The sequence below is a fragment of the Cetorhinus maximus genome, chromosome 12 (genome assembly GCF_964194155.1).
Source record: "Cetorhinus maximus chromosome 12, sCetMax3.hap1.1, whole genome shotgun sequence".
NCBI lineage: Eukaryota > Metazoa > Chordata > Chondrichthyes > Lamniformes > Cetorhinidae > Cetorhinus > Cetorhinus maximus.
Genome location: NC_135890.1, coordinates 96,565,040 through 96,587,615, shown reverse-complemented (window position 1 = coordinate 96,587,615; position 22,576 = coordinate 96,565,040). Strand labels below are relative to the sequence as shown.

At 39.4% G+C, this 22,576-nt stretch overlaps 1 protein-coding gene across 19 annotated transcripts in view; it reads right to left on the bottom strand.

The window, feature by feature from the left end:
* The window catches only part of kdm2bb (lysine (K)-specific demethylase 2Bb), a 252,681-nt gene that overhangs the window by 126,963 nt on the left and 103,142 nt on the right, over positions 1 to 22,576 (bottom strand). For 18 of the 19 annotated variants that reach the window (XM_078554196.1, XM_078554183.1, XM_078554193.1 and 15 more), the window contains 5 exons: positions 21,418 to 21,524; positions 11,531 to 11,624; positions 9,201 to 9,354; positions 6,723 to 6,838; positions 88 to 214 (listed from right to left, as the gene is read on the bottom strand). In XM_078554196.1, coding sequence (XP_078410322.1) covers positions 88 to 214; positions 6,723 to 6,838; positions 9,201 to 9,354; positions 11,531 to 11,624; positions 21,418 to 21,524 — 598 coding nt within the window. Of the gene's footprint in view, positions 1 to 87; positions 215 to 6,722; positions 6,839 to 9,200; positions 9,355 to 11,530; positions 11,625 to 21,417; positions 21,545 to 22,576 lie in introns of all 19 variants that reach the window. The other variant, XM_078554203.1, reaches the window with a different exon arrangement.

Sequence of the window (22,576 nt, the reverse complement as noted above, 5' to 3'; positions counted from 1 at the left end):
AATGACCTTTTATCCGTTTGCAAATACTTAAGAAATAATAGCCTGAAACACTTCATGTGAACACATGTACTACTGCTGGTAGCTTACCAATTAACATTGATTCCCTCTGGTATTGTTTGGTGAGATGAGACCGTTTTGTCAAACAGAACACATATCTTTCCAGGACATACCAGCACATTTCATAGTAGAATGGATAGCGGAACTTGGCATTAACCTGAAAAACAAGGAATATTTACATACAGAATGCAGCTTATAGTAAAAGGAGAATTGTCAAAATAAACCTAAAAGTGCAGGCACAGCAGAGAGCTTTAGCAATGGCCATGGTGTAGGGTGGAGATGGCCAAGGAAAACGCATCCAAGCTGTTTCTTGGGGAGTGCACATTTATTTTAGAAAATATTTAATGCAGATTGTGTGAATTGTAAAAAAAATAATTAAGTTCATGTAGTGTAACAAACATTTCATATCCATGATTTTTTGTTGGGATGAGGGAATCAATTCTGTGAAATACACTGATTTACATCAATTTACGCTTCATTATGAGGCAGTGCACGTGAGCATTTATTATTGTTCCACTGTTTGCTTGAATTGTATTAACAACACATACTTCAATATAGAAATATTGCAATAATTACATTTTTTAGTAAGTTTGCCGCAGGGACACTCATCATCCAAAAGGACCGTAATCAGTCACATTTCTAGAAGCAATTTCTTACAATATTGAATCCAAGTTCACCCTTTCTGCATCAAGACAATGCTGCAGCAGGCCAGGCAATATTAAGGGAGGAAGTGCCCAACAACACTTGTGCAAGTTTGCACCAGTTTACGTTCATAAAATGCAGTACCCATAATGCACAGTATCCGAATTTTACAAACAAAAAGGAGAATGATGAGATTTATATGTTAATGCCGTATTCCTAAACCAATTTAGGCTTTTCCCTCTGCTGAATATAGTTCAATGTGCACCTTGGAAGCCAGATGGCACCTTCTTTAGTGGAGTTGGGGAGCAGAGGGTGGAAAGGAGCGATGTGGAGAAAGTTTGGAAGGGAAAACAACAGGACACTTATGAACGAATAATGATCTTTGATCAAACTCTGCTGCTCCGATTCACCTGGACATCCAAAGAATGAAAGTGGTAATTTATTCAGTTTTTCTGTTGAGGGCCATCACCAAAATCATGGTGAGAGATTGAGAACACCCAATGTAAATACTCCCCAATGTGTTTTAAGGAAATGTTGTTCAGAAGGTGCCTAACATATAAAATTGTACACATTTTTGTCACAGTATCTGGTGTACAAGGCAGGGCATTAGTCATCTGGATTAATGTCACGACTTGGAACCAAATGAACCCCATTTCCATTGATAGTGTCTTGAATGACTATTTCAAGCATGTTTTGAAGTCTAAACAAAATATTTCATTATTTACACATCTACAATTGACTGTGACAGCCAGAACAAATCTTTCATTGTCCCAAGCTACCAAGAAACCACATTTGCCTTTACAATAAGTTACACCCTGACAGAACATCCAAATTAAAAGGCCCATTAATAGCAACCCGATGAGCAGAATTTTCAAAACAATACAACATAATAGTACAGTTTAGCTTATTCAAGGATCTTTTTTAAGGTTCTTGGGTTTATCTTCTCACCAATTTTCTTTGTTCCCATCTCCTTTGGGTGTTAACGTCTTGATGGGGTATTTTTCCTCAAGTCAACCTGATTGAAATCAGCAACTTGTCTTCTGGGGAGCTGTGAGCACAACCTTGCCAGCACCTTAGTAATTGCTGCACCAACTCAGCAAACCATCACTAAATCACAAACTGGATTTACAGTGATCATGTTCTGCAGTCTTAGGAGCCAAAAGGCTCTTCCCAGTTAGTTTCTTAAAGGCTTAATCCAATGGCTAAGGAAGTTAGGATAATATTGATGATGAAATCAAGTTTAAGATTTCCTTTTCAACAATTCACTCTTCAGCGAGAGGCACAATGTTAGCACATCTTCTATTATGCAGATGATTGCTCAAACCCAAGACTTTTTACTTTTGGCTTTAATGTTGAGCAATAATTCAGGGTCAACAAACCAAAAACTGTAACTGAACAATTGGTCTAGGTCAGAGTTCAGAGTTGAGAATTTGAGATTACCGACAGGCACCTGATGGACGGACACGGACACACACACACACACACACACACACACACACAGTGTCCTACGGTACTTCCTGGAACTTTTCAGACATTGGTGCTTTGTTACTGTAATGACTAACATTTGTAGAGCCATTACTCAGATTTCTAAACAGAAGCAAAACACAACATTTTTGTACAGCAGTCCTCAATGCACCAATTCTACAAAAGTAAACTAGTTTTTATAAATCAAGATTATTGTGGTCTGCTTCCAACCAGAACAGACCCATTTAAGAGTTCAGCTGTCACATACAAAACAAAACTTGTGACAAACTACCTACCTGCATTTGACCAAGGGGAAGAATGTTAAAATCTTACGTGTTTATTTTTCTTGGAGTACAGTGTGAGAATTCACAAGAGTGGGAGTCTAAAAAAAATTGCATTTTCCAAAGTGTTTGCAAGCTCCACCAGCCTTTAAAAAATTGAACTGTAAATTTTCAACAATGCAAAATATATGCAAGTTTGAAATTTACAAAGAAATATTCAACTAATTTCTTTATGAAATATCAATATTGCATATTTATGGTCGGAATGAGAATATGTAGATTTGAAACTTTGAATGCTAAAAGCCTTGTGAATAAGCCAAAATGTCAAGAGATCTTATCTGCGATCCTTAGTTACTGTGCAGCAGTGTCACATATCTCAAGAAGCATGGATAATAACTGCCTTTGTTTTGACTTTTATATGATGATATATCACTACCTTGAGAGTGCTTACCCCACAGCAGGAATAGAATCAAACAGATACAATAGACCACCTATCTCACAAGCATGTAAAAAACTGAAAGACATTTTCATCCTGAGGAAGTGGCTAGTAATCTTTCTTGCAAAGATAGAGAGAGAAAGAGAGATATAGACAGACAGACAATACGCACAATGGTGGATCTCCCATGGTGTTGCATGTCTCTTCTTACCTGTGTCATTTTGACATTGTGTTTTCTGTCCACTTCTCTCCTCCTATTCTCTCTCCCTATTTCTGTCCTTCTCTGTTTCACTTTGCTTTTGAGTGGCAGGTGGCATAGCACAAAGTCGATAAGGACTGGAGGCTGAGAATCAGTCTTTTTTGAAGTGCGCACATGGGAATCCATCCTTAAACACTGTTTCTGGAGGCAGGGGGTATGTGTGTCTGTCTGTCTGTGTCTGTGTGCATGTGTGTACGCACATGTGCAACAAGGAGCTAACACCATTAGGAGAGGAGGGAAGAAAATTGGTGGAAAAAACAATAGATCATCCTTAATTTCTTACACCAATGAATCAAACTCTAATCACAATAGGAGGAAATTTCGCTAAATGGAACGGCACAATGCCCTTAAAATCAAAAGGCCTATCTAAAGTGTGGAATGGTCAATTCAGGTTTGGAATTCAGTTCAACTCATATCATGACTAAATAGTCGTCTTCTAACAATGCATGTATGAAATTAGTCACTTGGTATACGATTTAAAATATTCATTACTCCCTTGTTTGACTGCATCCTATGTTCCCTTATACGCCATAACTTCTCATCTGAAGGGCCAAATCTAACCTGCTCCCAGGTAGCTGGCAATAACTCCCAGTAACTGGCAGATCAAGCACAAGAATGATCCAGGTAAGCTTCTCTGTTCATTTTCTCTGCTTCTCTTTCTGAATGTACTCTGCATCCCCTCTCCCAACATCATGTGGAAATATTACGGTCATAAGCCCTTTTCTAAGCTATGTCAATGACATATCACACCTAAGTGACAAGTACAGTTTAGAGTACAAGGTAAATAAATATTCATTGAGAAAGAATCAAATATCTGACTACAAGCAGCATGATTCTCTACTGTCCAGCCAACAAATTTCTCAGTATCAATAACGATCTTGTTAGGCACATTGTTATTTTACCAAGATGTTGCACATTTACAGAAACATCAAATTTCAATACAATGGAGAATTTCTCATAAGAGATTTTAGTTAATGTGCCAATGTAACAAAATACTAGATAGGTTGGTAACAAGCACATCAACAGTACCTAGCTAAACAAGAACAGGAGTGCACTTCACTTCTTGTTACTTTCTAATTAAATTTCTGCTACACAAATGTGGAGATTTACCTTAGAGATAACCTTGAAATCATACTGGTGGCCATCAGCTATTGGTACAGTCAAAATGCTGAGGAACCTTTACTTACATTGCATCAAGAGGGATTGGGCCAAGTTGTATTTAAAAAAAAATTAAGTACTTGCTTCCAGAGGTAAAGCAAACTTACAGCAATGTACACTGTCAATGTTATGATACATTATTTTCAATGGGGATTCCAATTACAACAAATGGTGTAGTCAGAGCCACTTTTTAAAAACAAAGGCTTTGATTCCTATTCCAATCCATGCTCGTGCATAATTCCACTGGCGCCAGGAGCCCCCACTCAAGAGGCTACTCTTCACATCTCAACCTAGGCAACAACTGTTGACATTAAGAGCAAAATACTGCAGATGCTGGAAATATGAAATAAAACAAAAAATGTTGGAAATACCCTGCAGGTCTGGCAGCATCTGTGGAGGGAGAAGTGTTTTGAGTTAAATATGACTCTTCTTCAGAACATTTGGCAAACTATTTGACAGTGGAGGCCATCAAAAGCAGCCTGGCCTTAGCTGGCTTCCCAGACACAAACTGGAGAGTTAATTGGTTATCAATTAGGGATGACAAGCCTCATTGATTTTTCTCCTCCCTAGCCTGGAAACATGGTAGAAAATTTTTAATGTGCTTATCAATGACCCGGCTGAGATGAGATAACTCATCAAAGACCATGGATCAAACTCAGGGTCTTCCTGTTCTGTATGGCTCGGTATCACCTGACACAATGGGAACCTATGATGCCATCTGAATTGCATCAGCACCAAAAACTACTTTACAGCACATAAAAAGCTGTTGCCCTAACAGAATTTGCAGAATGTCACTAAATTTGCATCCTCACTATGACCACACATCCTTTCTAAAAGCAGAATACAAAGAATTTTGATTTCCATTTTGGGATATGATGCAGATGCCAAGTTCACTAGTTAGAGGTAGATTAATAGCTGCCATATGACTAAGATTCGCAATTGGAGGGGGGGAAGTGGGTTACAAATTCAAGGATCACGCACAATGTTGCCAGTTCCAGAGGCACATATTTGTCATTCTTTTCAATGAGTTTCCACATGACTTTTAGTCTGATGAAAAGTGAGAATTTTTTTTTAAGCATCCTTGCCTGAAAATGTCAACTCCAGTTACGGATCAATGGGTACCACCAGGCTTCCAGTACTTCATCAAAATGGTTATTGTCCAAGTTTGAACTGAGACAATAAATGACCACAAAGGATAATACAGCTGAGCGTGATCCTGTTCTCACTAACCCATCCATCTGTGTGCATTTTCCAGCTGGAGTCACTGATTCATGGATCCGTAGTGAGGCCTTAGGTCACAGGTATACCACTGCTGATATTAGCTTACGCAGCACAGATCGGGGATGAACAGCACTGCTAAGTCGAACTACAAAGTACACTTATCCAGGAGGTCTATGCAAGTTCATTTAGTTTGATCAGAGCTATTCATTATAAATTAATGTTGGAACATTTTTCTGAAGTCGTATGTCTCCTGTTGTAGATTATTGTTCTGGTATCTGCCTTTGAATCGCGATCAAAAAATAGGCAAGAATCTTCTGTGGAACAAATAAATCTGTAGTGGGGCAGTAAACATGTTAAACCCTTTACATCAGCTTAACCAAAAGTTACGCTGTATTTTCCTAAAAAAGCAGTTGGGGTTTTTGAAATAATCTGGATTCAGAAATCTGGTGAGTTTTTAGAAATACTCTTCACATAAATAAACTAAAATCACATGACTGAAGAGTATTGCAATTACCATTACAAAAAGTATCTGAACTTTTGAACTAGAAAGATCACTCTGAGTATTAACCATAAATATATTCTAACACTACATTTAGCTCGTGCAAAAACTTGGCCTGCTAACCAAATTTTCAATAAACTATCCTTATTTGAAGGGAATGGGGTGGATGGGAGGGAGGGGGAAGAGAAGAGACAACTAGAATACAGGGTGCTTGAAGTTCCTATGATTATTCGGTAGATTAATGCCCCATCCACTCTAGTACTATGGTACACACAGCAGGACAGTCACAGGTTGAATTCTCTGGCAGATGCTGTTAGGTGATTAGCTCAGTTCAGCTCCCAAATGGGGGTATTAGAATTATCCCATTATTGGATGAAGAAAAAGTCAGCTGAAGCTCCCATCCCTTATTGATATCCTGTGACCCCTGCTGGAAAGTGCACGTATGGGGACTTCTGGTAAGAACAGGGTCAGGGTCAGCTGTAAAACAACTTCCCCTCTCTACTTCACCACCAGTTAAACTGCGCTAAAATTCACAAAATTTATACATGAAAAATGAGTGCTCAATGTACCAGAACGCTGGATGTACGATGGAACTGTATTCCAGGAGAGACAACATCTTCAGACAAACAGAGGAAATAACTATAGGGGGGAAAATTGCTTCAAGTCTGCTCTTAATAAAGCTGAATCATCAAGGAGATGACTTACCCGAGTTCGATCCTCAATCCCATAGATATGAAGCTGCATAGGAATATTAAAGCTGTGCAGGAAATTTCCACCAAAAACCAATGTGTCTACTGGCGTGTATACGGCATGGATCCATCCTAAAAGTAAATTGATAGGACTTGTGATCTTTGTTGCAGTTTGAAGATTGTCCATTAGATAGTTTAAAAAAAAGTTTTATTAAAAGTCTTAAGCAAACACCCTAACTGACACTCACCATTTAGGGTATCAGATGAAGAATGAACACTTGGAAAAGTACTGAAGGGCCATTAGCAACTGTGGAACTGTATCCAAGAGGAGGAGAGGGGCTAGGGTACACTGGGGAAGAGTCATAAAAATTCTATTTGTAACTAGATCACTGTATCTGTGAGTTCATTAAATTTAAATAAATGAGTGAAAAGACTCCATGCAGAGAGGGCAAGTTATTATAATAAAACACAGCCCTCAGGCCAAATCTCCTGATCATCTCCTCTGATCTGGTGCATGCAGCTCTGCTGGTTGTGTGTGCAAAACTAACTTCAGCAGCTTTGATCAGCAGCTCTTTAAAGTTTTAACTAATCAGGGTGCAGCATTTATCAATCCAACAGGTCCAGGAATTTAAAAAAATATCCCAGGCCTTGCGGAGAGGGAGAAAAAAGGAAAGGGAAGCAGAAGAAAGTAGGACGTGGGGCTCAGGTTTTGGGGATGGGTAGGTTGCATTTTTTTTGGTGTCTTACGTTTTTGTGTACCAGGTCTCATTTTGTTTTCCATAGGAATCTTGTTATTTGTCGAGGAATTCCGCTTTGTATGTTTTTGAGGATCTCACATTTGGAGGTCTTGCTTGTGTTAGGAAATCTTGCAATTTTGTACAATGGGCCTCATAGAAAAGTGCAATTGTACGAGGTTTCCCGATTGTTTCTGAATGCGTACCTGCGCTAAATGGTTGGGCATCCCTGCTCTAATTCAATATGTAACCAAGATACCACAGCAATTCTGTGAACAGCATTGATTATCTACATCAATTTCAGCTAAATTTTGTTTTGTATCTGCTGTTATATTTTTATACAAAAAAATGATCATCTGTTAGATACAGTCTGCACCACAGGCTAATCACTGGTCATACAGTTGCACGACAGGGAGGTGAAGGGCATTTATTTTATTGCACTATATCATTGCTGACTGAAGTCAGTGTCTGATGAATAGGAGGCAGGCAACGAGGACAATACACAACCATGGGTGGCCAACACTTCCCCTCAGCATTTCACACTAGGGGTTCAAAGGCAGTGTATTACCCAGAACCTTAATTTGCTAGTAACAAAAAGGCTTGAGAAGGCTTTGGCTATATAGAAGATTGGCTTCATTTGAATCAGAGCATTAGATATAGTAACATGAATGTTTAAAAATCTAATTCCTTCCCCTGTCCTTACAGCAGTGCTTTAATAAAGATGAGGAAAAAACAAAAGCATTGAAGTAAAAAGCAAAGTACATTCTCAGTAAAATGCACTTTGAAATCACAGGCATCAGCTGTTAATATCCTCTCTCAGTGACATACCAATGCTTTCAGGATCTGTCACCTCTCATTAATCAACAAGGTACATCAGTGTAACAATGGCAGCATCCAAATAATGCAGGAAATTTACAGGTTATTACTATATAATAATCTTTGCTATCGTACCATGCACACTAACATAAGATAGGAGGTCAGAGGAGTTATATTTTCTGCAAGTATCTCAACCACTTTACTGACTATAATAGAAACTGCCTTAAAGCTATGCAGCAGGAAAAATTCTGAAGATACACTGCTATAAAATTGTGTGTGTGTGTGGGGTGGAGGTGCTGGGGGGAGAAATGAAGAGTGACTATCTTGCAGTCATGTCACATGAAGTGCACATAGTAGTGCATGATCTTTTAGAATCGTTCATTTCAAGCCATTTGACGACAAATCAGACTGCTATCCCTCAGATGATAAAGGAAATGGCTTTCCAGAGATGCACAAATGGAATAGGACAGATGAAATTTCATTTAAAAACTCAATCTCCAGACACAACACTACTGGAAACTAAGAGGTTGACCCTCTTAATAAAACAATCCAAGTCAAACTGAACAAAAAATGTACTTCATCTGCTTTTACAGGTGATATGTATCTCAGTGAGATGTTAATAAGCAGATCCAAGTATGTACAAATACAGCTAAATACAGCAAAGATAATGCTGAGTAACATTACAGCCTGTAACTATGCTAGATGATGCAATCAGCCACTCAAGTATAAATGGCTGACAGCTAAGAATGATTCAGTGAAACTGATTTATTTACAGCACTTTATCCCCCACATATTTAAAGCAGTAGCTAAAAGGGCAGCACACAAAGGAATGTCTTTTTTTTCCAGATTCACTTAGGTTGTATGCACCTACAAACCCCACCCTCCTCCAATCTGCTAATGTAGGTAATGCAAAGTGACAAATAGTAATAGATGTCTTCAGTTACCTGAAGGGATCAAAAACGTATATCCTTGTTTTAACTCAATCCGTTGGCATCCATCCACTCTGTCCCCAAGGAAAATATCGCCTTGCTTTCCTGACAGAACCCACTCTTCATAAATCTCCAGATTGTGTGACGTAGGGGGAACTAACCAGAAAACCTGAATGAGACAGACTGCTTATAAAACCGGTATTTCTTCAGAATGGTCACATTTTACACTGTTACAAATTTTAAACACACCAATGAAATTTTAAACTAAATACTCCTTTAGTTGTTTAAGCCTCTAAAGATCGCAGGTAAAATAAGATTCAATTTTAAATTGTAATTCTAAAAAAATTATGTGACACGCAGTAATGATCTTTCAATGGTCCACGTCATTAGTTACTTAGAATATTACAAACCCTCAAACAAAGTACTAAATACTCCGGAGGGTTTGAAAATTATACATGCTAATTTTGATATGCTTTCCTGTGGCTCAAAATTCTGCATGAGAACTGAAAATATATATGCATATGATACTAGAGCTATCTTCAATTTATGCGTAACTAGAAATAGATAGAGATATATTGATATTAAGATAAGATATCAAAGATAATATATCTTAATATATATACATAGTTGTAATAATAGCCATTTACTTCATGTCCCATTACACAATTCCTTAAGCAACTCAAATGATGATCAACCAGAGACAGCAGTAGGAGGTATGACTGGGTGACATATGCCATTTCTTCTGGTTGTGGGTTAACTGAACATTCAACTAACAAGTGATTCTTTAATAGAAAGGGATAGAGAGATAGGTCAGATCACCGCACAGTTCACCACTCCAATTTCTCCTGTTCTACTGCCACAACTTCCACATCATTATGTCGTGACATTTCCAAAATAACAAAGCTTGTGGAGGCTCAATTGTACTGTGCTCTCAGGAAGGAGGATGCAGATTTCCACTTGCTATTTTCCACAGTGAGGGCCAATCTCTGTTGCATTACCAAGGGAGGGACCAAACTTCACATTTAAGTGGGAGGGAGCAGAAGGGGTGAGTGAGAAGGAACAAAAACAATAACTTGGCAACTGTCACGGATTTACTTTTATTAGATCTGTAATAGAAGTTGGGTGTTCATTCTTGGCACAGTGTCTGGTACAAGTGATACCAAAAAAAGGAGGGGCAAGAAAATAGATTAAAAAGGCTTTGGAAAGATTGCTTTGCTACATTTCAAAGAAACTTAAAATAAAAACAACCCGCCCAAAAAGACTGCTCTGAGACATGTTGAGCGTACAGAAGAGAATATGGCAGACCCTATATGTCATTACACTGCAGCTTCAAATAGCTTCGCAAGTGACATTGATTTGCCTGTGTCACAGTAATAAAAACTTGAATTTATATAGTGCCTTTAATGTAGAAAAACACGTTTGAAAAAAATAGGGGTAGGATTTCCATTTTTGTTAATTATAATGAAATCAAAAGGTTTGTATTAGGTTGTGTCTTTTATTTCACTATAAATAGCAAACAATTAAAATTCTCCTCCAGAGTATTTTGATTAAGCTGCCATGTTGTATAGATAACCTAACTTGTAGGCTGCCTTAGGCCAGCTTGACGACAGAACTCTCACCATCGGAGAAACTGAACAGGTTATTGGTTTCTGGGTCTTTGACACTGACCAACTCTTAAGAGTGCTATCAATGTTGGCTTGTAATTTACACCCCTGCCCTCCACCCCACTCGGAAAGGGCATCTTGTTTCCACCCATCCATCAGGAATATGACATGTGGACAGTTCTGATGCAAAGTACACAACTTTCCATTCCATGTGTGCCAATATACTCACACTTTGCAGCAATGAAGCAGCCAAGTCCACGGGAAAACAATGAAAACTCAGCTCATGTAGCTAAATTGCTAAGCAGTGCAGTTCAACTTCCAATATCTACATGGGGGCAAAAATGGCATATCCTACCCATACCCCATATCCAAACATCTCTCTTTCCACAGCAGGAGCCTCTGGAGAGTGTCCCAATTTCTGTTCTAGAACAATTAATTCAATATAGTCAGGTGACTCAAATTTGGCTTTTTCTGGTCCACATGGTTCACAATTATAAAAGGTAGAGTCTTTCAACAGAAAGGAAAGCCTAAATTGTCAGCTTTGATTTGCTATACATAAAATTAACATTTTGGCTTTTATTGGCCCAAAAATGTTCCTCTCATTTGTTAAACCATGTTTAATATAATCTTTGCTTTAAAATATCACCCTGGTCAGCACAGTTGTGTACATAAACCCCTCACTTTTCAAGTTTATTAAATTGAAATTAACAGCTCAAATATCGCAAATAAACAACTGCTTACCTTCCCTCCTCGAAGAATGTGATACCAGACAGAAGTGCCACCAAAATCAATGTGAAAATCTGTGTAGCATCCTTTAACGCTCATTAAGCAGTACCTGCAGAGAAAGCATTTAACAATTAATCACTTCATGCTTTAGCAATCAGCAAGTTGTTGACCTATATGAGGATTCAATCATGACCAAGAACAGCAGCAAGTAATGTCCTCTAATGACATGATGGAGGTCAACAAGGACAGGACATTTCATGCAAGGTGTCTGCTTTGAACATGACTGTACTGCTCATTTAACCTAACACATTTTAAGATAAGTAATTTTTATTTTTGGGTTTCAATATAATTTTTTTTTTGCCCTCCAAGGAAATCAGCAAATGATGTATGGTCCTCACTGCATCATTGAGAACCATACTGCAGCTGTGTTTCAAGACTAAAGTGAAATTGATCTGCTAGAAATTGCGTAAAAGATGGAACAACTTCCAAATGGGAATCAGTTATTAATTACAAGTTCAAAGTACATTGAATTAAAGGGACAAACCAAAATAGTTCCAATGTTAAAGAAACATTGGTTCATCCTTCATTTCCACAAAAGGAAAGAAAATATCAATATTTTCTGTAATCTCTCTCATAAATGCAGCATTCAAATTGAAAAATAAATTCTCAGTTTTAAGATGCCTGCATGTTAATGGAAAATGACTAAGTGCTCTCCTAATGCCTTATAAATTGGGAGGAGTAAATTTATTATAAAATTACTTCCATCTGTTAATGTAGAGCTTCTACTTGTACACATCTAAACTAGTTGTAGAATCCAGCGAGCAAATTTATGGCCCACAAGCATGTGAACTTTGTTACACATTTGTGTGTGTGGAAAATAATTTTCTGAAATTCAATTCTATTGCATATCAGTACAGCAGCTGCACCCAATTTCACAAGTGCACAGAAAAAGCCAATTATAGTGCCCTGGTTACAGTGTACCAAACAGCAGGGCAAAATACTTACAATGCAATCACATATCAGCATTCATCAATTATGCTTCCAATACATATAATCACAGGCCAACATCCACACATATAAATAAGTATTTCTAAAAAAAACTAAAGAAAAATCTAATTGCACATCTGTAGGATGATCAAATAAATCTGCTGCAAAGATTTGCTGCCTTACGCTCACTGCATGATTCCCCAGTCCTGTTAGGTTCAGCAGCAGCCGTCAGCTGTAACTAATGGCTGAATCACACTGAACTGATGCTCCATGCACCTTAGAAATAATTCAGCTGTTAATGTGAACCCACCATTACTCCGGTTGCTGCTTTTTGTGGGTTATGTTGTGTCAGCGTTGCTGAACTCTTCTAAAGATCATTTATTGTCTCATCTTCTCTTCACTTATTGCCTTCATTTTAGAGATAAAATCTAAGCACTATGCAGGCAATGCACACTCTCCTCTGCTGATAGGCTGTGAAGGACTGTACCAGGTGGCAACAGCAGCAGTCTGCGGATCAGAGCTGCTTCTGGTAAGGAGAAGTCCGCTGCCTAGCAACAGGATCCAGGATTGAGGTTGACAGAAAGATATGCACTGATGTCATGAAGACAGCTCAGGCAATTTACAGGGTCTAATAGTCTTTGTTCCCCGTTGTTACTGTTACAGTTCTCCTGAATCAGCAATGGTAACTAGACCCTCCATGTTCCTTGCAGAGCAATTGCGAGAGAGACTTGGGTGCCCACCAAAACCACAACTTGTGTGGACCTGAATAACCTATTTCAGAAAACAGACTGGCTTACATAACCATGATCTGTTATTTCACAATTAAAGAGGAAGTCTCCCTGTAGTTAGCCACTACAGAACACTGGGTCAGGCTCTGTATGTAAGCATGTTTTAGATCTTAATTTTAAATAGAAATAATGCAGCTCATATCAGAAAATAAACAAAAGGGCGGTTATTTCTACTGTACTTCTGAACTTAATCTTAGCATTACCATAGTAAAGTACACAAAAACTGTTTCTAAAATAATCAGAATACTGAATGTTTACAGATTACTCAAATCTTGCAAAATATTTAGAATTTAAAATCTGCGTGGATGTTAACGAAATGCGAAAAAGTACTGAAAGAATTATCTAGCAAAAGGGTTATCATGACCATGTCCCACTTAATGCAGCTATAAAACTAATTGGAAAAAGAATTATAGAGATGGTGGTAGGACAATATCTCAAAATGCATTAAAAAATCAACCTGTCTCAATCCCTGAACCTATTTTTGTTACAGTTCATTTTTATAACACAACTGCCCATTTATGCACTGGCATCTACAACTACTGCTACTGTGCTGTCTGTCACCTCTTAGTAAAGCTCAGGTGAAGGCAAATAATTTTAATGCTGAATTTCACCTTGCCAATCAGATCGCTTTGTATATTACTCTAAATTTGCTCGTCTGAAACCCATTGCCGAGTTGCACTTTAATTGTGTTCATGGGTCTTTTCCAAGGCCTAAAAGGCGAACTAAGGATTCTATCATTCACAAAATGAACTGAAGCAATCAGTATTACCAAAAGTGCTTTCACGTTTCCAGCACACACTATCGGATAGGAGATCCATCACTGTCACTAACAGGCATAAGACTCTAATAATACGTTTCAGAAAAGGTAACTAGCACTTATACACTTCCTGTCACAATAAATACAAACATTTCCATAGAAAATCAATTAAAATGACTAATACACCCAATACCTTAAGGAATAAAACAGTGAACTGAAGTCAATTAGGCTTTTTGTCAGATCCAGGTGTAAGTTGAAGAGCTATGGGCACAGTAGGGGAACATATTAACTCTGTAGTAAGACTGGAAAGACAGTAGGGATTCCATCACATTTATTTAATGAGGATTATTTGCCAGTTTCTCATGCAACCTCCCTGAGCTGGCAAAATAAGGTGTATGATATTATCTTAAGAATACTTAGCTCATTCATATCAAGTTTTTTTCGTCCACTATCTTAACAAAAACATCCACACATTTATTTTAGATGGGTGTGTGTTGAGCTAGTTAACCTCTATCAGTTTGTCAGTTGGGGAGCCACAACAGGCCTTCATGAACTGGGTTCGAGATCGGATAATAGAGAAAACGTAATCAGCTGATGTTCCTGTTCTTGTTTGATGTCCAGCAAACCCCTGGTAAGTGCACATGTGTGGTTAATGCATGAGGACAAGACTGGGTCTCACTGTGAGGTACATCTCACAATCAAACAGCTTGCCATCCCTCACTATCCAGGCTTGCACATGAAAAATGGCTGCTTGGGTTTGAGATGAGGGGAGAAAATTGGAACAGAAAGAAAATTTCAATAAGTGTACATAATGTATATATATGTATATTAATTTACATTAAAATGGTACATCCGCCCATCCAGTTAACTGTCAGAGGCAAAATAACTTTAAAATCCCATGTGCTTCTAAGTCTGAGCATATTCTAACTTGCAGAGCTCCTTGAACAATGCCACATTAAATTCTGATAGGCCTATGGCTCTGTTTACTAAGAAATTAGACCCTGTTGTGTTTCATCTCCTCTGCTGGGGCCTCCCATCATTTCCCCCACTCAACTTGTGCTCTCTGTGCCACTCAGCATCAAACTGCAACGGTGAAGCTTTGAAAAATCAGCCAGCTGCTAGTGCACAAAAATCAATACCAGGCAAGGTTTACTGATCAATATTTATTTTTTAAAAAACTATTTGTGTATATCAACAACCCATTCAAACAGTCCCCAATAATGCAACTCCACCTTCGGACCAAAAGAAAATATTAGCCATTGCATAAAACTCTTCTGCTTAGACAACATACCATCCAACATGCTACGAGAAACACCACATGAAATCTACTATTTAAATTTTAAAGTTCTGTATTGCATGTGCCTCAATCAGTCATGCTCCGGACATCACATTTTCTTACATACAAATTTGTGGCACACATGGAACTTGATTGGTTTATACCTTGACATACATAAAGCAGCAATAAATCACACTATAGCTGAGGTCATACTAATTAGCAAGTAGAGATCAAAACTACCAAGTTCAAAAACTTATTGTTACAATCCAGTTAGAGACCAGTAACTTATTTGTTTAAAGTAGACTAAGTTTGAAATCCCAGTTACCCACTAAGAGAATAAAGCCACAAGATTCCATGGTTTTAAACAAACAAAATAAACTTTGCTATACAATGTCAGAAAAGGAAAACAATCTACAATATCTATCCTATACTCTAAACATTCAGAATTAACATGAGGTAAATATGAATTAACAGGCAAACTGTGGTTGAACACACCACACTCTGCACATTAAATGGCAGATGCAGCCAAGACACATCGCACGGATTTCTCAGCAACCCACCCAGGTGTCAGCGACCACAGAGTCAAAAAACTCATAAAAACTCTGTCTCCTTTATGGGGGATTTCAACTCTTCGAAGATTTAGCTTCTGAATTCCCTCAAAAAGATGCTCTGACTTGGACTGTTCACCTTCCAATAGTTCAATATCTCCTCCTGAGATTGCGTTCCATGAGATTTATGAAGCTGCATTCCTGTCTCTAATTACCTGCGCACTTCCAACTCTTTGGCAAACCGCTAGCTTCTCTAAGCTGGTACTGCCCCCGAACGCCAGTCTCCCAGCTGCAACAAGCTATAAATGGCTCCCCGAGCTTTTCTGACCCTTAACTGGCTGGAGTCTGCTTAAAGCAGCACCTTTTCGATCTGGAGCCTCTTCCCCTGCTACAGAACACTCAGACAAATTGAAACCAGAGCATCTTCTTAGGCTTCACTCATCTCCATTCAGAGTTCACCGAATGCTTTTAAATTAATTTAGCTCTAACTCCCAAAATAAAACATCTCTCTGGACTGCATTTCTTTGCAAGCAGTGTAGATATCATGTCTCCAGTTCTCCAGCTAAGCAAGCCCACCTGCTCCATCTCTTATATTCTGACTTCATCAAACAAACATGGGTAACCTTCTGAACTGCCATTTTCTTTTAGGTGTCTCACAATCTCTAAAGCCCAGCATTTTAGTTCCCTTACCTTCACAACAACAATCTTCCCAGAACTGAACACTACCTCTCAAATATTAACATGAACCATGGATTAAGATTGTCATAATGCTTTCAAAATGGGCAGTCAGCAACAATTAAAAATAAAGCTAGACAAAGCAATTCAATCATTCAAAATATTTTCAAAAATCCTTCATTGCTGACCAAAAATGTTGCACTTGCCTATCCAATAGCACGTTTTTGGATTAGCAATGCCTATAACAGTATTTTCCGCTGGAGACGGATATCCATGTCATGCCTAGATGAATCGCTTTGTTGAATAGATCTGAGTTAGTAAACCACTGCTCCCTGCATACAACTCTGACAAAAACTTCTAGGAACGCCTATGACCAACACTCAGACTGGCTACCCACAAGGCTTTCCAATACATAGTTTGCAAGCCCTGTTCCTTCTTCTGGAAGATCACTGAGGGGGAAAAAAAATACAAAAGCATTTTTTGTAAAAATCAGAATTTTTCAATATTAAACATCAGAAAATAAAAACTGAACTATTCAGCTGGTTTTAAGGTACGTTTGGAAACAAAAAAGGTCCGTGTGTAAGCTGATGTTCTTCAGCAACCATCAAGAGGCAATTACAGCTGAGTAAACTAAGAGATGCGGAACAATTTGAAGCAGGTCTTTATATTTTGCAATATACTTAATGCATCATATTATACAAATATGTGTCACATTTGCACATATTTGGTTGAAATTTCTTGTTGATAAAGTAGAGATAAATCACAACTGGAAAGACTGAATTTTCATAAAGCAAATAATTTTATAATAAAAAGGTAAAGGTGTCAGAAGAAGTTGATAATTAATAAAAAGGACAAACCAATCAAATAGCTCAATTTTTCTGAACATCCTTTTGGTCACCATCTTGAGGTCCCATTAAATTGAGAACTTACTACTGGAAATAACATTTATTTCTGTAACGTTGTAAATGAGTAAATTTTACCAAAAAAAATGATTAAACTGACTTGTATGGTAGAAATTTGCAATTAAAATACACTTCAACAATTCCATAGAAACAAAGAAAATCGGAGTCGGTCATTCAGCCCTTCAAGCCCGCTCCGCCATTCAATACGATCATGGCTGATCCTCTGTCTCAACGTCTTACTCCTGCTTTCTCCCCATACCCCTTGACGCCTTTAAGAGTCCAGAAATCTATCTATTTCCTTCTTAAATATACTCAGTGACTTGGCGTCCACAGCCCTCTGTGGTAGAGAATTCCACAGGTTCACCACCCTCTGAGTGAAGAAGAAATTTCTCCTCATCTCAGTCCTAAACGGCCTACCCCGTATCCTGAGACAGTGATCCTTTGTTCTAGACACCCCCCTCCACCCCCGCAGCCAGGGGGGACATCATCCCTGCATCCATTGTGTCCAGTCCTGTCAGAATTTTATACATTTCAATGAAGTCCCTTCTCATTCTTCTAAACTCCAGTGAATACAGGCCTAGTCGGCTCACTCTCTCCTCATACGACAATTCTGCCATCCCAGGAATCAGTCTGGTGAACATTGGAGGCCTGTGTCTCTGAGATGCCAAGGGCTGAGCCAGGACCAGCTAAACAGACCCAAAGAGGCAACAGGGTAAGATTTGCCACATATATATCAGTGTCTACACAACTTCAACGTCTTGTTTATATATGGCAAGACTGTCCATTCTCAGACAATACCAGGTCTTGCTTTTTGTAAAAGCATTCAAACAAGATAAGGCATGTTTGTTGTGAGAAAAACAACAGCCCAGAATTTGTTGAAATATAGCGACGAGGGTCACGGTGCTCAGTGCTATTTATGTGTAAATTGGCCATTGTCTTCAGGCAAGTGCAGGTAAACGCAAACATCGAAAAGTTGCTGACCAGGATGCACCGATCAGCCATAAGCTGTTATGAAAACGACATCTTGTCATCTGGCTCCCCATTCGAATGTACCGAACAATGTAAAGTTCCTGTACATGTTGTAAACACAGACTAAACTCATCCCAGCAAGTTAAGAATTGCCCACTTCAGTTTAAGAAGTCTTTTTAAACAGCGTGATAAGTCTTAATTACTGCTGTGTATTTCCTGGATCTTTTGTTATTATTCGTCCATGGGATGTGAGCATTGCTGGCAAAGCCAACAGTTATTGCCCATCCCCAATTGCTCTTGAGATGTTGGTAGTTAGCTGCCTTCTTGAACCACTGAAGACTGTGGTATAGATTGGGAGTTCCAGGGTTTTGGCACATCGACGGTGAGGGAATAGCTAGATATTTTCAAGTCAGGATGGTGTGTGATTTGGAGCGGGATCTTGCAAGTGGTGGTGTTCCCATACACCTGCTAACCTGTTCTTCTAGGTCATGGATTTGGAAGGTGCATTCGAAAAAGCCCTGGCAAGTTTCTGCAGTGCATCAAGTACACAGTGTACAGTGCAGCCACGTGAACCAGTGGCGAAGGAAGTCAACGATCACGGTAGCGGATGGGGCACCAATCAAATTGACTACTTTGTCCCTGGATGGTGTTGAGCTTCTTCAGTGTTTTTGATGCTGCACTCAGTGTTTTTGATGCTGCACTCAGTGTTTTTGATGCTGCACTCAGTGTTTTTGATGCTGCACTCAGTGTTTTTGATGCTGCACTCAGTGTTTTTGATGCTGCACTCAGTGTTTTTGATGCTGCACTCAGTGTTTTTGATGCTGCACTCAGTGTTTTTGATGCTGCACTCAGTGTTTTTGATGCTGCACTCAGTGTTTTTGATGCTGCACTCAGTGTTTTTGATGCTGCACTCAGTGTTTTTGATGCTGCACTCAGTGTTTTTGATGCTGCACTCAGTGTTTTTGATGCTGCACTCAGTGTTTTTGATGCTGCACTCAGTGTTTTTGATGCTGCACTCAGTGTTTTTGATGCTGCACTCAGTGTTTTTGATGCTGCACTCAGTGTTTTTGATGCTGCACTCAGTGTTTTTGATGCTGCACTCAGTGTTTTTGATGCTGCACTCAGTGTTTTTGATGCTGCACTCAGTGTTTTTGATGCTGCACTCAGTGTTTTTGATGCTGCACTCAGTGTTTTTGATGCTGCACTCAGTGTTTTTGATGCTGCACTCAGTGTTTTTGATGCTGCACTCAGTGTTTTTGATGCTGCACTCAGTGTTTTTGATGCTGCACTCAGTGTTTTTGATGCTGCACTCAGTGTTTTTGATGCTGCACTCAGTGTTTTTGATGCTGCACTCAGTGTTTTTGATGCTGCACTCAGTGTTTTTGATGCTGCACTCAGTGTTTTTGATGCTGCACTCAGCCAGGCAAGGGAATAGTATTCTATCACATGTGCCTTGTAGGGGTGAGTAACTTAAAAAAGGAACTTTAAAGAGTAAGGGTTGATTTGATCGAAATTTAAGATCTTAAAGGTAACCTACAAGGTAGACAGAGAGGGTATGAGCGTAGGGGTGGGAAGAGAGAGCGAGCGAGCGCAGGAGTGGAGTGGGGGGAAGAGAGAGGGAGCAAGCATGGGAATGGAGGGGGAAAGAGAGAGGGATCGAGCGAGAGGGTGCAGGGGGGAAAAAGAGGGAGCAAGCACGGTGGGGAGGGGGCAGAGAGAGGGACAGAGCGCAGGGGGAGAGGGAAGAGAGAGGGCGCAAGCGAGGGAGGGGGTGCGAGTGAGGGAGGGGATGTGAACAACTACTTCTGTTGATTGGGGAATCTAGGACCACAGGTCTTAAGCTAAAAATTAAAGCCAAGCTTATCAGGAGTGAAATTAGGAAACATTTCCATATGCTACGGGTGGTAAAAGTTTAGAAGTCTCTTCTGCAAACCGCAGTTAACTAGGTCAATTATTAACTTTAGATCTGAGATTGATAGATTTCTGTTAGCCAAAGGTATTGAAGGATATGGGGCAAATGTGAGATCCAGGCAATGCAGCATGTCCTAGGGCCTAGCATCAAGGGCAGTTCAGTTGGCTGCAAGGAGTCCACGCCCCCTTTTTTACGGCACTAGGGCTGTGCCTCGGAGCCAGGGGGGATTTGTTGGGGCTTGGGTCAGTTCGGCTGTATGCTGGGGCAGGCGGGACCCTCAGGGAAGTGGGGGGGGGGGGGGGGGGGGGTGGGGGGGGGGGGGGGGGGGGGGGGGGAGGAGAGAGAGAGAGAGAGAGAGAGAGAGAGAGAGAGAGAGAGAATATCCCATGAGGTGGTGTGTCTTCACGGGCGTGGGGAGTCCCTCTGGAGGCTAGTTAGGTGGGCAGTCGGGGAGCCTGTGGGGAGGGTCTGTACAATAATTACCCAGAAGTTAGAAGTGGTTCTAATACTTCTAATTTTTTTCTTGGTAACTATTGATGTAACACAGTTGGGATCATCTGAACTTTGCAATTTAAATCGCATTTTCGGATGGTTCCCAGTGCAGATCAATTATCCAATGAAGTTTGCTCTTCCCAGGCAATTGCCATGCAAACCTTACCTGGGAACATTGGGGGGGGGGGGGAGAGAATGGGATGTTCCCCAGCACATCTTTGGGGTACCTGCCACCCGCCGTTACACTGCCCTGGAGCTCGGAAGTTACAGCAATGGTCCAAAAGAAAATAGCTTCCATTACAAATGGGAGTACTGTGTATATAACTCACATAGATGACTGGTTTAGACATCTCTTCTAATTAATTCCATTACGCAGACTTGGCAATAGGTTCTGGAGTAGAACTCCTGAATAAGAATCAATCTGGCCCATTTCCACACAGCACACCATTAATCTAATGTAAAAATCTCATAACTGGATCCTTCAGCAAATCCTAAAAATGAAATACACCACATTTCAGCCATATGGCATTATTAAGGATGTAAAAATTTATAGATTCTGAACGTTTGCTTTCAACTTAAAAAAAAAATTCACTTACTTCTGAACTTTGGGGTATTTCATTTCTGCAATTGCATTTGTGGAGTCCATTTGCTTCTCTTTTAAATGCCGTGGCCACATGTTGTCCACCCAGTCTACCAAGTCCACCTGCAACAAACATTGAGTGTCTGTAGAAATCAGTAAATAAAAAAATCAGGTAATGTCAGCTCCAGAAGCCATTACCTTGTGCTGAAAATTATATCTTTGTGTTTCAGTGATCTTTAATTTACAAGCGATTTGAATATGGATGGCTACCACGTTCACCCAAAAATGACAGTCAAATTCAACTAGAAAGCTAAGCGATGATAATAAAATGACCCATCAGAAAGAGCTCATCTAGAAAATCTTTCAGATGTTAGTCCAAGTTTGACAAGAATAGAATGCATATGCACACATTGGCCAATACTGAACAACTTCACTGTGGTAGGATAGCGGCTTTATTCAGCGCTGTTTTAATGCAACAATGATCCTGGAGAGTAAATATTGCCCAAGTCATAAATACGTTCTAGGCATTTATGGTCTGTTATGGTCTGAAAATTCATTAGCTATGTCCATTTCCATCAGCTCTAAGAAGCTTTCAAAATTAAAAAACCTTGGTGTTACACAAAACACTTCACTTTCAGGAAATTCTGAAAAGCACTTAATAAGAAAAAGAAACATCAATGTGAGAAAGCAGAAGACACAGATAATAATTACAACCAAGCCTGATGCTGCCAGCAGCCATTGTTCACACATGCAAACATTTCAACAGGGTTAACTGGATATTGAACAGAAATAGGCACCGTAGCTGATTTTCCGCTTCAAAAAGAAACAATACATAGGGCAATTGCAGCACCTCACAACGACTGGATCATCTAATTCTTGCACAGACCTAACCTGGTATTTTATATCCACTTGTTACCAATTCACTGATCACATGCAGGCCTATGCAGTTTTAAAATGTCAAGTTTAATAATGGCAAGTGCCTCCAAAACAATTAAATGCATCCTCTAAGAATAGAAACCTCAAACTTGGGAACAGCTTAATCCTGATTTCATCATTTACTCTAGTTTTCTGCATTCATTAAGTTTAAACACAGTAGTATCCTGACTTGGGCAAATATTGCCATTCCCTCATTATTACTGGGTCAGAATCCAGGAATTCCCTATTTAACATTATTG